Here is a 16354-nt window from a genome sequence, read left to right as displayed (position 1 = left end):
AAATATATGTGCTGATACACCATGTACTTACCATGATTTATGTGAATCTCATAAAACTTTCATACTCAGGTAAGCAAAGCAGGTCTGGGGATCTCTCTAGGTTTGGCGATGTAAATCGACAGATGCTCTTCTGTTGAGTATTTCGGAATCTCTCTGGGTTTGGCAATGTAAATGGACAGATGCTCTTCTGTCTTTCTTCAGCTTGTCAAACGAAACAGTTATTGTAGAGCGCGTGTCCTGCGAATGCCTCCCTCAGTAGTTGTCCCCTTGTTTTCAAGGAGCCTTAGTGGATAGTTTGCATCAGATATTCATTAACTTGAGATCACATGTGTTGCTGGAGACAGAGTTCCCCTCATAAAGTCTTCCTGGAGCAGCTGATAGGAGTGGTCGAATTTCCTTAGCCTGGCAACCGGGCACAGCACAGTGGTTGGCATTCTGTCTACAGACATGCCCTGGGTTGGATAAGCTCTCTTAAGAAAAAATATTAAATTTGAGCAAGGTGCAGTGAGTGGCATGCATCCCAGCACTCGGGAGGCAGAGGCAGTGCAGATCTCTGAGTTCAAGGCCAGCCTGGTCTACAGAGCACGTTCCATGGGTACACAGTGAATCTATTTAAAGAAAAAAAAAAAAAAAGAAAGAGAAAGAAAGAAAGAAAGAAAGGAAGGAAGGAGCCGGGCGGTGGTGGCGCACGCCTTTAATCCCAGCACTCGGGAGGCAGAGCCAGGTGGATCTCTGTGAGTTCGAGGCCAGCCTGGGCTACCAAGTGAGTTCCAGGAAAGGCGCAAAGCTACACAGAGAAACCCTGTCTCAAAAAACCAAAAAAAAAAAAAAAAAAAAAAAAAAAAAAAAAAAAAAAAAAAAGAAAGGAAGGAAGGAAGGAAGGAAGAAGGAAAGAAAGAAACTTAAATCTGTGGTCAGCAACGTATGAAAATGCACACAGAATTTTGTATTTGGGCCTCCTTTCGTACGTTGACGGATCTGACGATGCTGTGCCCAGTTCTTGCGTGGCAACAGCAGAGTTGAGCTCCATGTGCTTTGGTAGGAACTGCTTTTGTTGTTTGTGACCTGGCCCACTCTGAGTTCTAGGACCCTGCAGGTATCTGAATTTTAAGCCTCTGGAATAACTCTGCTGGCAGTGGCTTAGTTATGAGACCCCTGAGGGACCTTGGTTGTGAGGTGGCGTTGCCTGTAATGGATAGTATTGGTTTATCGTGGCAAAGGTTTCTTAGGAGTCTGTGGAAATGTTTTTCTGTAATGTGCTTTTAAAAGGTAAGATAGCGTGATTTGGAATTCTTTCACAAGGGACTTTTTGTTTTTCAGGAGGCAAATTGATTCACTGCATGGTTTTGGAATCACAGCATTTTCAAGGGGAGTGGGATGGGGAGGGGGCATCATATTTGTGTGTAATATTCTTCCAGAATTTACCAATAAATGTAGACTAGTGGATTTCCCAGGCTTTGTTCCACTGAGTCAGGAACTCTGGGTGGGCCCAACAGCCAATGCCTTCTAAGTTCTCCAGGGCCTTTTGTACCAGTCCCCTGCAAGCATGAAATGGAATACGATAATATAATAATAAAATATAATGGAGTTTAGGTTTAAGTTTATTTTATTTATTTTTTTATTTCTGAAAAATTTTTATAACGCTGACCTTTTCAGCCCAAGACTTATTTAATAAATTCTGAGCCACAAAACTTGTTATGGCTTCATAATTGAGGTTTACACCAATTATCAGCCTCAGCAAGAGAGTTCTGGATTCCTCCTGCCTCCCACACGTGGTTGTGTAAGTGTTTGCTGCAGGCCTTTCCTGGTTCCTGGCTTATGTTCTGATAAAGTGCACCACGCCTTATTATATTTCAGCCTTGCTTGGGACCTCTGCTTTGAGACGCACCCCGAGTGCTGCTGAACCGGACCCCTCTGGCGTCACTCCTGTTGCCGTGGGAAATGATGGGATGTAGCAAATGGCTTACAGATATTAGCTGCTGCTGCTCCCGCTGCTGCTGCTAGGGCCAGTTGTCTGCTTCGATTGAGAAGGTTCAGAAGGCTATACGTGCCAGTTTCAAGATGGAAATCTAAAACATACAGATGGGTAGTGGCTGTCGCGTGTGCTTTGGCCGTGAGATGGCCAGAGGCCTTTTACCTTAGTATTCCTTCGGAGACGTCTTCCTTTTGGTGTGTAAGACTGACTTGGTTTGACCAGTGTTCACATCTGCTTTGCCCCTGGACAGTGGTTTTGTGATCTTCGAGCATCTCAGATGAAGGAATGAAAGAATCAGTAAGAATGGGGCTAGCTTCCTGGAAGCCAGATGTATGCAGATGTTCTCTTTGGAGAGCCAGGTCTACCTGGGAGACTGCAGAGGAGATGGGCCAGGGGTTAAGAGGAGGCTGATGTCCTTCCAGAGGCCTGAGAGGCTCTCCCCTGGACTCAAGGCAGAATCTCAGAAAATGTTGGTGGTTCATTTATAAAGTAGACTCCTGTGGTGCCTAAATTTGGTCTCTCCCCAAAGGACAAGGTTTTTCTATCTTGTTATTTACTTTTCCTGTTGCTGTGACAAAATCCTGAACAGAAGCCACTTATGGAAAGAAGGTTTGTTCTGCCCGGCCGCCTCAGGGCGCGGTCCATCATGGCGGGGAGGTCAAGGTGGAGGTCAAGAGTGTGAAGGGTTGTTCAGAAAGCAGAGAGACGAATGCTGTTTCCCAGCTTCCTTTCCTCTTGGGAATGCACTCTGGGCCCCCAGCCCGTGACCGGTGCCGCTCGCTCACATGCAGGGTGAAGCTTCCTGGTCGCTGTGTCTGGAGGTTTGTCTCCCAGAGCATCCTTGACCCTGTCCATATGAACCATTGTCTTCATGAGAGAGATGTAGGTGTGTCCCCACTGGACGGTGGTGCTCCTTCTAGGGGGCTGGGATTGCATAACAGGCCGGGTGTGTTTGCTTGAAAGGGTGGGTTTTTTTCATATTCGAAAGGAAAAACATTAAAGGTTTCTTTCTTATCAGTCCAGTCGCACAAAACGTTAGCCAGATAACTGACAAAATGTTTTATTATCTCCAGTGCTTTCACTGTAGTGTTAGGATGTCTTCCCGTGAACATTATCATTGGTGCCGCTAGGGGACAGGGAGGGTGTCTATAGGAGGGAGCTTGGCTGAGGTGAGGGGAGCATTAGACAGGGCTACAGCTGACCAGATTCTCATCTGCTGTCATCCACTTGGATTGGTTTTGACTTGGTGAGCAAGAATTCCACTCCCCGTGGTCTGACCTGGGGGGACAGTGGCTGGTCTCCACTGTGGTCTGACCTGGGGGGACAGTGGCTGGACTTCACTGTGGTCTGACCTGGGAGGACAATGGCTGGTCTCCACTGTGGTCTGACCTGGGGGGACAGTGGCTGGACTTCACTGTGGTCTGACCTGGGAGGACAATGGCTGGACTTCACTGTGTTCTGACCTGGGGGGGCAATGGCTGTACTTCACTGTGGTCTGACCTGGGGGATAGTGACCACGCTTCACTACATGGAAAGCATTTCACTACATGGAAAGCTCACCTGTAGAGCTTTGAAGACCTAAACTCTGAAAATTAAGTCCAAAAACATCTGAGCAGTACAAATGCTCCAAAAATTCCTCTATAAATCAGCTGTTAGCTTCAACAAACAAAAGTTTGCTTCCCTTGGCAGCTTTCCATGGGAAATATTTGGAAATAGTTAAAGTTTCTAGGGCTGAGGAGATGGCTCACACAAAGAAACACTAGCCTCAGAAGCTTGATGACCCGAGGTCATTCCTGGAACCTGTGGAAGGAGCTGGATGTGGTGGCTTGTGTGTCTGTCTCCCCGCTTTCCTATAGTGAGATGGGAAGTGGAGTCAGGAGGACTGCCAGGAAGACTGTGGCCAGCTAGTCTGGAGTCCACAGCCAATCAGCAGACACAATAAAAGAGACCCAGCCTTAATATGGTGGAAGGTGAGAACACTCTGCAAAGTTGTTCTCCGCCCTTCATGTGTGTTGTGATGCACCCCCCCCACCCTACAGATAAATAAAAGAATAGTTAATATCTAGATAGATTTTGTGAAGAATACTATCTGTTGTAATTTTTGAAAGCTCGTAAAATTTAAGAAGCTGTAAGTTTTTTAGAAAATTTAACCCGTGTTATCTTCACTTTAAAAACGTTTATTGACACTATGACAAGAAAGTCTTCCTCAGAATTCTATCCTTTAGCTTCATGGTTCCATCTCAAGGTGGACTTCATAGTTTATATAGTTTAGATTGAGAGAGAGAAAGAGAGTGAGAACAAGGAAACATAGAAATTAAAAAAAAAAGTCTTACCCCAAACCCAAAATAAACCAACAGAACCATGCAACTGGGTTGATGTGCACCCCTGTGATCCCAGCACTTGGGAAGTAGAGGTAGGAGAACAAGAGTTCAAGGTCACCCTTGATTGCAAAGTGAGTTCAAGGCCAGCTTACATGAGACTTACAAGTCTTTAGCTTACATGAGACTCTTGTCTAAAAGAAAGAAGATAAAACAAAAGCAGAAAAATAAACCCAAAACACCTCCAACTCCACCAAGAGATGAACATTCACAACGAGAGAAGAGCAGTATGAACTGTCACTCTTGACCAGTAGATTTAATCCACACAACAAAACCATAGTGTTGGTGTGACACCAAAATGCTTCCTAGAGAAGTGCATCAATAAAGGGAATCCGGGCTTCAGCATAGGCTGTTGATCATTCCTCCTCACAGTAGTTTAGGGACACATGCCATGCAAGAGCAGGAAGCTGGGAGCTGCTGAGTCCTCCTGCTCAGTCTGACCCATGTGCAAAGCCTCACTGGCGTAAGGCAGTCTTTAGAGATGGAGACTCAAAGGCCAGGGAAGTGTTAAAGATCCTCCTTGATCGTAACTTATTGATGGAGAGCACAGCAATAGAAAGACAGAGGTAGGTGGATCTCTGTGAGTTCAAGGCCAGCTTGCTCTACATAGCAAGTTCTAGACCAGCCAGGGCTACATCGTGAGACCTTGTCTCAAACAAAACAAGACAGATAGACAAACAAAACCCTCAACTTACTGGTGAAGAACAATAAGTGGCACAACATATTAATTAACAAACAGTAAAATTAAATAAGAAATGCCAGAAACTCAGTAATTCAAAATTGAGAAAGCAACGAGCCATGTATGAACAGCATTGATAATAACCTTTTAGTTTTTGTGTTTTCAAGACAGGGTTTCTCTGTGCAGCCCTGGCTGTCCTGGAACTCGCTTTGTAGACCAGGCTGGCCTTGAACTCATAGAGTCTTCCTGTCTCTGCCTCCTGAGAGCTGTGATTAAAGGTGTGCACCACCACCATCCAGTTAGCACTGAAGTCTTTAGAATAACTTCAGTATATACACTTGATGGAATTGAATTAAACACAACTACTTTTCTCTCTCTTTGCTTCATACTAAAAAAGAGCATTGATAATAACAGATTGAGTCAGGCACTAACTTTCAAAAGTTCAGTTCACAAGGACATTAACTGTTTTCAGAAAATGTGATTTGTAGTTATTCATGTCCGAAGAGGGGGATCAATGTCTTGACCTCTAGCTGGGATATGTGTAGCTACCAGGCTTCATGAATAAGTTAAAATGATGCACCTTGGTTCTTCGATTTTGATTTCTTTTCCTTGTAGAAAATAACATGGTAGTGGATTTTTGGTTGCTGGTGTTCACAGTGTGTAGGGTATAAAAATCTACTTCTGTTTTCTATGTGAATTTACAGACAGTATTCAAAGGCATTTGTGTGCCTGTATTTATTGAACTATGGGAACAGTCCCTGAAAGTGTAGTCTTATGTGCCTACATTTAAATTGTCATTTGTCACTATCCCATAATAGTCTTGCAGCCCAAGGAAATTGTGTACATTTAATTGAGCCACATCCGTGTTCTCTAGATTTGAATGGTGACTAATAATTTGATTGAATTCAGCAGATTTAATGGTTACTTTTCATGTTTAGCATGGGTTCAGCAAACCATTTGGCTGTCTTTTGGATTTACTTACTTGAGCATGTTGCAGATTGCCTGGCAGACAGCAGTTGCTTGATGATCGAGCTCATGAATTTAATATATGGCTGTTGATTTATGATGTTCATTGATATCCTTTTGATGGTTCCTCTTTTTTCCATTCATCACTTACTGTTAGCTAATTAAAAGGGGGCGATTTGAGTATATACTAGAAAGAAAATTTTAATTTTGGTCTCTAAAAAGAAAAGTTTTGGAGAAGACAATAGGGTGGTTGACATAGCTTAAACTGTCAAATATGAAAGGTCCATCAACATCTCAGGGAGAGCGTCATGCCGAGAATAAAGAGTGGCTGAGTCATATGTGTAAGATCAGGAATAAATGACCAGGCACGGTTCCCGAGAATGGAGAGTCAACAATTTAGTCATTTCTAACTGCACTGCTCGCCTTTCTCAGAGAAGTCCCTGTTTGTTAAATTGTCAATTCTCACATTCAGGTGGACTGCAGAAAAGTGAGTATCTCCCCCTCCCCTCCAGGCAAGTGAGCTAGGAAGGCCCCTCAGCTCCACACACTCATGTCCAGGTACCGTGGAGTCAGGAGTTGAAAGGTGGCACCTTGTAGGAACTGCTCCACATGCTGAGGTTGAGAGAAGATAGTGACCTGCGTCTGTCTGTCCTGTGCTAACACCCTTTGTTCTTCCCTTCTAGTCATACAGTTTATCAAGAAAGAAAATAGTGCACTACACCTGTTTCGACCAGCGGAAACGAGCAAACGCAGCGTTCTTGATAGGTGCTTACGCTGTGAGTACTTGATTTGGGATGCTTTCTGTGATCAAGTGGGCGGAGCCACGATGCTTCAGTTAAACCTCCAGCTAACACTGCTGTTAAATCTCAAGCCCCGTTCCAGTGGGACAGGAGGGGTACTGATTAGGAATGGAAAGTGGATTGACATCAATGGAGTATTTACTCTGTTATTATTATTATTAGTTATTTTGTTTTTGATTGCTCTGAGTCAGAGTCCTCTCTACGGCTGGCCTGGGACTTACTAAGTAGTCTAGTCTGGTCTTAAATTGTAGATAGTCTTCTCGCCTCAGCCTCTGTAGTGTTAGGATTTCATGCATGAGCCATCTCGTCTAGATTTAGGTTTATTTTTGGATAGTTAGTGAGAGACTCTTGGAATCATGAGTGTAGCTCGGATTCTACTGTTATCAGCATTTTAGTGCAAAGAACATCTATACCTAGCGAGGATATACCCAAGAGGAAAAGGTATGTATATGAGTGAAATATAATATTATGGAGGTGTTCTTTTTGTAGGAGTTGGGGAGATAGAGCACATTCTAGACAGCAAAGGAGAGGCTTATTATTGTTAATTTTTTAAAATCAATCCATGCATTCATCTATACAAACATTTGCAATAGAAAAATGGAATATAAACCATGCAAATGTTACAGCCTCCCTAATTTCTCAATATGATCTTTATAAAATGAAGTTTGAGTAGAAGTTTTGTTCTCTGAAAGCACAAACGTGTCAGTATGAGCATGTCACAGTTTCTGGAAATTTCTGGATATGCTGGGACTGGTCCAAAAGAAGACAGAAGTCACCAGGGCTAAAATGTGCCTCTACCCTGGACTAGCTCCTCAGGGCTGTAGGTGATGCCAACGGACGAATATGCTGGGTCACAGGCAAGGGAGGATGCTGGCATTTCCGCTCATCCCCAGGAAAGGCCGGTGTGTCTCTGAAGCCTGAAGCTTGCGCTGTGTGAGCTTTCCAGGCCTCATTTGCAGACCTCGAGGGAAGGCACCATGCTCTGTCACAGCAGGCCCAAGTTTCAGGGGGAGGGGCCCAGTGGCACTGCCAGCAGGGAAGAGGACAAGCTGATAGTCACATGTAAGCCTGGGGCTTGCTTCTGGGACTTGAGTCCCTAGTTCTTTTCACTTCTTTTGTAAACCGCGGGGTCATCCCTGGTGGTCCCCTTTCTTCTTCTATAGACAGCACGGGAGAGTATGAGGAACAGAGGCTAAGAATCAATAAAAGATGACTTTTTTGTCCTGAAGGGGTTCTGTGCTGAAGGGGTCAGGTCACCTTCTCTCTCTCCGCTTTATTTATTCTCCTTGTCTGTAAAATGGGTGGGTTGGCTACCATGACTCCTAAATTTCCTTCCACGTCTCCTTAGGATACGGGAATGATTTGTTTTTTTTTATCTTAAGAGCATACATGAAAAGCGAGCTCTTAGTGGGGAGGGTTGGTGAAATGCTAGTTGCTGAGTTAAGCAGGCACGCTATTTTTTTTTAACCTTACACTGATAATTGACACTCCCTTGATTGACAACATGATTAAATATGGAAAGGCTGTACTGATCTCTCGACTCAAGCCGTGAACCAAGCATGTCTTTCCTATGGGGCTGTGATGTTTTGTGAGCATGTTATTCTTAGGTCCTTTGTCATAAAAGACCTCTGTCAGGTATCCATTTGCATATTTCTCTCTCCCCCTTTCTCCCTCCCTTCCCTCCCTTCCTCCCTTCCTCCCTCCCTCCTCTCCCCCCTCCAACTTCCTTCCTCTCACCTTCCCACCTGTCATCCAGCTTTGTTTAGAGTGGGCTTTCACCAGCTACCGCTAGAGTTTTGAACTGAAGTCTAGCTATTACACATGCATTGAGCTCAGGAGAAAGTAGCCTGAGATAAACAAATGGAGGTGTTTCTGTCACTTTAAAGCGACCCTAGGAGAAAGAGCAGGTCTGGCCTGGTGGGAGAAGTGCTGAGCACAGCGTGAGCTTGTCTTACACCTAGTCACAGTCCTGAGTGTAAAGTGATTTTTCTTGTCTTGGCCAATTCCCAGCCGACCTTTCTGATTTTGTAAATGTGCTCCTTAGAAAGATTAAAAAAAAAAAAAAACAAAAAACTGTTATATAAAAATGACCTTCAGAATTGTGGTTGTTTCTTTTTTTTTTTTTTTTTTTTTTTTCTTCCGTTTTTCCAGACAGGGTTTCTCTGTGTAGCTTTGCGCCTTTCCTGGAACTCACTTGGTAGTCCAGGCTGGCCTCGAACTCACAGAGATCCGCCTGGCTCTGCCTCCCGAGTGCTGGGATTAAAGGCGTGTGCCACCACCGCCCGGCTGTGGTTGTTTCTTAAAGAGAGATTTATGCCTTTGCTTCATGTATCTGTATGCACTTAATTGTTGACACAATTCTTATAAGATTGTAATAGGAGTTCTACGTATCAGTTAATTTTATTAGTGTTGCTAGGAGGGGAAGTCTCATCTTATGAGGGAATCTTCTCTGGCTGTGAACAGGCCTCCAGCTTGGGAACAGCCATGTAACCCATGAGACAAAGCAGGTATATGTGTTTTGTCAGAGCGATGGCCCGAAGAGTGAAGACGAGTCTCTTTAAATGTGCCGTCAGCCATCGTTGGTGTGGCGTTGACTCACGCCTTGAGACAGGTCTTCTCTGAGCTCTCATTTTCTCATTGATAAGATTTGGATAATAGCAGGGCTTCCCTGCTTATTGTGCAGAATTATTATGAAGGTCAAACATCCAACTGTCTGTTGCATAGCACCACATTATACATCTAAATTATCACAAATTTATCGTGACAAAACATACCCTTCCCCTGTCTATCCCAAACTGACTCATTTCCCCACTAACCACCCATTTCAGAAAAGTTAACTCTTACTATTGATGAGCCAAAACAAAAGTTAGTCGTCACTTCTCTTCCTCAGTCCCCTCACCCCACATTACAGACTTAATCAGAAGTGTGACTGCCTCGACCTCTTAGAATGCATATTGAACCAGAGTGCATCTTTCTGTTTAATGCTGTTACCGAGGCTAAGACACTGCCACCTGTTTCCTTGATTACTCCCGTAGCTTCGAGCATTTCTTCCTGCTTTCCTTTCTGTATTCTTGTTTCCCTTTGAACTTACTTTCCTTGTAGTTGTCAGGGTGGTCTTTAAAAAATGCAAGTGAGATCACACCATGACCCTGGTCTAAATCTGGTGGCTGACTGTTCTTGGCATCTATTCCTTTTTGATTGGCACCTGTGTGGCATCATGACCTCCATGCCCATTGTCCTCCCGTCATGCTGGCCTTCTAACTGAACACCACACACCTTCTCTCACCTGAAGCCTTCGTGTTTCTACTTTCTTTATCTAGAACTTTTTTTTTGTTTTTTCGAGACAGGGTTTCTCTGTGTAGTTTTGGTGCCTGTCCTGGAACTCGCTCTGTAGTCCAGGCTGGCCTCGAACTCACATAGATCCACCTGCCTCTGACTCTCGAGTGCTGGGATTAAAGGCATGTGCCACCACGCCCAGCCTTTTATCTAGAACATTCTTACTTCTGACCTTTGCATACTTGTTTTTTTTTTTTCCCCCCAAAGTTACTGTCTTGGAGCTTTTTCTCAAACTCTGCCCTGCTCCCCAACCCTGTTCACCTCCTAGTTCTTTGCTATTTTTATTTTCCTGGTAGCACCCAGTCTTTGAAGTTACTCATGTGCTCATGCGATTGCCTCCTTATTATCTCTTTCCCAGACCAAAGGGTAGGGACCTTATCTGTTTTGTTCATTGCCCTGTCTGGAGGATGATAAAATATTTAACAAGGGGTTTGGTCCAGGCATTTGCTAGTTGAGTTGGAAGCTGGCCACAAGGCTGAGGCAGAGTCCTAGAAGCTTCCTGCTGTGCTGAATCCTGGGTAGGTCTAGGATGGGAGGTGACCACACGGAAGACACTAGAATGTCCAGTGTGGAAAGGTCAGGTGCCAAGCGCAGCAGCTGTTTCCTAGCTGTGTCTGAGCACCACACATGCAGTTCAGGGCCACATTGGCTGCAAGGTAGATGGCTATAAATAAACATTGAATGAATAAACCCACTGTGAAGGGGCAAGTTGGACGTAAGGTATAAATGGTGTCTTTCCCTTTCCCAGAATATCTGAGGTCATGTGTAAGCCAACTGATACAGAATCAAGGGATAGCTGGCATAACAAATAAGAATGGCTTGTCTTTTTAAAAACAAACTTTCTTTTTTCTAATTGTTTTGATGGTAAAATGCACATTCCATACAACTTATTATTAGAGACAAAATCAACAACAACAACAAAAACAAAAACCAGGGTCTTAGATATATCTTGGGGCTGTGTAGTCAGAGCGACTCTGAACTTCTGATTCTATAGTCACAGACCACCATGCCCACCCAGTCTCTGCAGGGCTGGGGATCGAACCCAGGATGTCAAGTATGCTAGGAAGCGTTCCACTGGCACAGGTATAGCCTAGCTCTTGGAACCATTTTTAAGCAGCTAGTTCCATGGTATTGGTTACCTTCCGGAGGCTGAGCTTTGTTTACAGTTTTTAGGTGGTTTCCAGGATGGCTTAGAAGATTTTGTGTTTGTTTCCTTGTCTGTAATCATGGCGAAGTCTAGTTAAAGCCCTTTCTTCTAGAACTGTTAAAAAAAAAGAAAGAAAGAAAGAAAGAAAGAAAGAAAGAAAGAAAGAAAGAAAGAAAAAGATAAAATACAGAGAAACCTCATGTTCATTGGGGACTCACAGTAAGGCCAGGCTGCTAGATGGATGTGGTCACTGGAGATCATAGTGATACATACTGGTGAGGTCTCTTCACTTCCTAAGGTAGCCTCCTTAGCTTACCTTGAAATCTTTTCCTTGCTGGAGAGCTACATTATAGATTAACAGAGTGTAGCCTGAGCCAGACATTATGTCTGCACTGGGGATGACCAGGCTGAGATTTGTGGACTTTCTAACCATACATGTTTGTCTTTTATTTTGTAGCTACACATAAGGCTGTTAGTATGGTTTTATTGTGCTAGTATGTCACCTTTTATTGTGCTAGTATAGACTCTGGAATCAGATGGCTCACGTTTGAATAAGGTGGTTCCTCGCCAGTGCGTTACTTGGCGTAGTTATAGAATCAGGATGCTTAGATCACAGGAACACCCAAACGTTCTCATGTGACTTGAAGAAAATAGCTTTCAAAAATTGTATTAATAAATAAAAAAATTGTATTAATGAGGGGCTGGAGAGATGGCTCAGTGGTTAAGACCATTGACTGCTCTTCTAGAGGACCCAGGTTCGAGTCCCAGCCCCTACCTGGCTGCTAACAACTGTTTGTAATTCCAGTTCTAGGGGTATCTTGCACCCTCTTCTGGTCTCTGTACATGAATGTGATGCACAGACACACATGCAGTCAAAATACTCATATACATAAAATAAAAAATAAGTGTAAATCTTAAAAAAAATTAAATTATTGAGGCTCTTTCCATGAAGTTCAAGATCAAGTTCTTATTCTGTGTTATTGTATTTAGTTCACAGGCCTGTAACAGTTAGACCAAAGAGAATTTGGTCCAGGCCGTGATGGGTATATATATATATATATATATATATATATATATATATATATATGAGAAATTATAATAAATGTGGTTTTTTTTGGTTTAAAAATTAAGTTTAGAGTTAAAGAATTAAGAATTTTTGGTTAGCTATAGTGGAGAATGCCTATACACCCAAGATTTGGGAGGTTGAAACAGGAGGAATGGTGAACTTGAGTTAGCCTGGGCTACACAGTGAGTTCAAGGCCAGCCAGCCTGAAGCAAGAGGAAACAAATTATTTTCAGTGATGCTGAGGATGCTTAAACAGAGATGACAACCCCATTGTCGCCTCCTGTGCTTACTTTGAAATCTTTTCCTTGCTGGAGATCTACATCGTAGATTAACAGGGTGTAGCCTGAGCCAGACATTATGTCTGCACTGGGGATGACCAGGCTGAGATTTGTGGACTTTCTAACCATGCATGTCTGTCTTTTATTTTGTAGACTACACATAAGGCTGTTAATACGGTTTTATTGTGCTAGTATGCCACCTTCTAATTGGAAGGTGCCATTCCCCATCTGGCTGGAAAGCAACACCGTGGCACAGCCAGATGTGAACCCACTCAGCAGCTGTGTGTCATGAGTAGTAGTGAACCCACTTGGCTTTGAACCCACACAGTAGCTGTATGTCATAAGCAAGCTTTTACTTATTCAAACTCCTGTTCTCTCATCTTTAGGAACAGGGGTAATAATATGATGTTTAATCGAGGCATGGAGGCTGAAGGAGGCCTTGCCTATAAAGGTGATGTTGCGTCAGTGTTCTGAGCAGTTAGAAATCCTTGGAAGTTCTGGGGTGAGGGAGGTTGTGTGGCCTTCCCAAGTTTTCTGTGTCAGTTGCCTCCTCCTGGTCCTTGTTTTGTGCTTAGACCCTTGACCACAGGACTGAACATCTGACAGCCCCCTCCCTCCCTTCCCCCTCCTTCCCTCCCTCCTTTTGTGACCCTGCTCCCTGCCAACCCATTGTGTGCACAAGTCCTTCCTTGGCTCAGTAGCAATCAGGTGGTTGTTAATCCGATTACTGCTTGTTATGATTCTTCAGATGTGAATATGAGCTTTTTCCATTCTTCCTCCAGGATGGGATTTTCATGTTTGAAGGAAGAATCTATTTTAACCGAATGAACTCTCTTGTGAGATGTGTAGTCAGGTCTTGATTACTTCAGTAAATATTTATTTAGCTCCTATGAACCTCACGACACCATGGTGGGTTCTAAAGAATTTAAATAAGTAAATAAATAGATATTAAAAAAAACCCTCAGCTTAAAATATGACCTTTAATCCCAGGAGCCAGAGGCAGGAGTTTGAGGCCAGCCTGGTCTGCAAAGCGAATTCCAGGACAGCCAGAGCCATTACATAGAGAAACCCTGTCTTGAAAAACAAAACAAAAAACAAAACAAAACAAAACCACACACACAAAAGGAGAACACATGAGCAGTAAATTAATTGTGAAAAATATGCAGTAGATATGAAGCTTGGAGAAATGGGAATTCAGTCATTAAATGCTTTGGAACAGATACCACACAACAGGTGCAGAGTTCAAAGAGTTGAAGGTAAATGACTCCTACTTTCTGCTGTTACTGTGAGGACTTGGGGCTAAACTGGGCTGGCGATCCCAGCAGGCCAAGTTGGTAAGGAAGTTGTCACAGAAGGGGAAAGCGCGGAGGAGAGGGTGGGGAATTTAAAAAGAGAATAATTTAACAAGAAGCTGGGGGGAGAGGCTTCCTTTTTTCTTTTCCTTAATTAAAAAAAACAAAAAAAGCTTCAATGTAGCTTCAACGTGTTTCCTTTCATGGGGCTGTGGAGAAGTCTGAGCCCCCTTAACTAAACCGTGCGTATTTCGCTGCTCAGCAGACCCCACCACAGGTACAGGACAGTTTACCACTTAATGTTGTCTGCATTTTTTATAGCATGTAAAACGTGTTTCTGAACTGTAAATGTTGTTGTGCTTGTTCTTAGCCCAGTGCTGAGGCATGGTTTCAAGTGTTCTTTTTTAAAAGTAGATTTTTTTTTTAGTCTTTAGATTGCTAGAAGGAGGATTCATAGGGATTTTCTTTTCTTTCTTTTTCAAGCATAGTGTTTGAGGCTTGAGGAACAGATTGTTGTACTTAAACTAGTATGTACAATTGGTATTATGTGGAATTTTAAATTTTATGCACGCTGTAATATTTATTTATTTATCTATTTATTTATTTATTTATTCATTCATTTATTTATTGTGTGTGTGTGTGTGTGTGTGTGTGTGTGTGTGTATGTGTGTGTAGATGTGTGTGTCACAGCAGCCCGACAGTAGAGGTCAGAGAACAACAGGTGGGACTTTGCCCTCTCCTCTCCTTCTGCCCAGGGGCTTCCAGGCTTCCAGGGGTTGAACTCAGGAGTCAGGCTCTGTAGCAAGTGTCTTTATCAGCTGAGCATCTTTCTGTCCCTACATGCTTATCTGTTGGGTATGAACCTTACAGTTTTGGAAATTTAATTGCTAAAACTATCACTTCATTATTCTTAGTGGTGGTGTTTCTTTTGTTTTTTGAGATAGGGTGCTACATAGCTCAACCTGGTCCAGAACTCACCGTGTAGCCCGAGCTGACTTTGAACTCCATATTTGCCTCCTGTCTCAGCAGGTGTCCTGGTCCTTTCTGCCTCTTCTTCCACAGTGTCCCCTGAGCCTTGGGTGGTAAGGCTTGTGTTGTAGATGTACATAGTGGGGCTGGGCATCCCATGGTCAGTTAGAACAGAATTAATTAAAAGTGGTTAAAGAAAGTGTACATGTGTTTACATTACTGGACATTGATGTCTGTGGCTAATTGCACATTTGTTTTGCTGTTCTGACCAACTGTGTTACTTCCTTTCTTTATGAACTTAGAATTCATCTGTGAATTATAACTCCTGAACTGCTTTAACTTATCGTGAAATCTGTAGATTCAACATGTTATTTAGAAGATAGGCAGAACATTATCAAGAACAGTGTTGTTCAAAATAATAAGGGCGTTTATATTAAGCACTTATTAAAGCAGGAACTCAGCAGATGTGAGAGATGAGTGGCCTGTCATCCTTCCCTGTGGCTTCCTTGTAAATCTAACCATAGCATCCTGCGGAGAGGAAGGGAGGGGCGGGACATGGCTGTGGCTGACTGGTTTCCTGTTTGCAGTTCCTTCCTTTAGTGGGTTGATAGGAAAGTACTCTTTTGTGACATTGCCTGTAAATGGGCCAGGTTTTTGTTCTTGTAAGCCTGTGTTTTTGGTTACTTTGAAACAGCTCAGGCTCCCTAAAAATTGTACGTCTTTCTTCAGTCTCTCCAAGACTGGTGTTCTGCTTGCTTTTTGCCCACGGCGGGCACAACTACCACCATCCCATAGTCAGCTCTCCTCCTAGCTGTGAGCTAGGAAAAGTAGCTGTTTCCTTTTGGTTTGCAGAAGACATCTGTCAATTTACTGCATAAATATTTTCAGTATTTTGTTTCTATCTACTCCTGCTGGTATGCTGGAAACAAGCCTCCTCTGGGCTCAAGTAAGCTACCAAACACATCTGCATGTCACAGAGTGAGCTCAGGGCCAGAGCGCCTGCCTAGCATGTTTAAAGTGTGGTTCAGTCCCTACCACTGAGATGGTTCAGCAGGTGAAGGTGCTCAACTGAGCAAATCTGCCATTTTGAGTTTGATTCTAGAGCCCACTTAAACACAGAAGGAGGGAGCCGACTTCACAAAATTGTCCTCTGAACTCCACATGTGACCCCCTCTATTATGTACACAACAACACTGTATAAAGAAAAAAAGAGAGAGAGAGAGAGAGAGCTAGGAGGGTAACAAATGTTCACATACCTGTTATCCCAGGATGATTGCCACAGGTTCAAGGCCAGTCTGAGATAGAGAATGAGAACCCCCCTCCCCCATGTGTGTGTTTATGCATATATATAACTATATATCTTTATTACATGCACTCATTATGGAAATCAGAATTTAAAAGCCCCTTAGAATCCTTATGACATTTCCTATGGTAGGACTGTGGCTTCTGATGTATTTACCATGTCTTC

General features: G+C 43.3%; 1 protein-coding gene across 3 annotated transcripts in view; it reads left to right on the top strand.

The window, feature by feature from the left end:
• Positions 1-16354, top strand: part of Cdc14a (cell division cycle 14A) — a 175947-nt gene that overhangs the window by 33238 nt on the left and 126355 nt on the right. For all 3 annotated transcript variants that reach the window (XM_059266133.1, XM_059266134.1, XM_059266132.1), the window contains exon 4: positions 6682-6774. In XM_059266133.1, the coding sequence (XP_059122116.1) occupies positions 6682-6774 (93 nt within the window). The remainder of the gene's footprint in view (positions 1-6681; positions 6775-16354) is intronic.

Source organism: Peromyscus eremicus, chromosome 6 (assembly GCF_949786415.1).
Source record: "Peromyscus eremicus chromosome 6, PerEre_H2_v1, whole genome shotgun sequence".
NCBI lineage: Eukaryota > Metazoa > Chordata > Mammalia > Rodentia > Cricetidae > Peromyscus > Peromyscus eremicus.
This window is presented reverse-complemented; position numbering and strand designations above follow the sequence as displayed.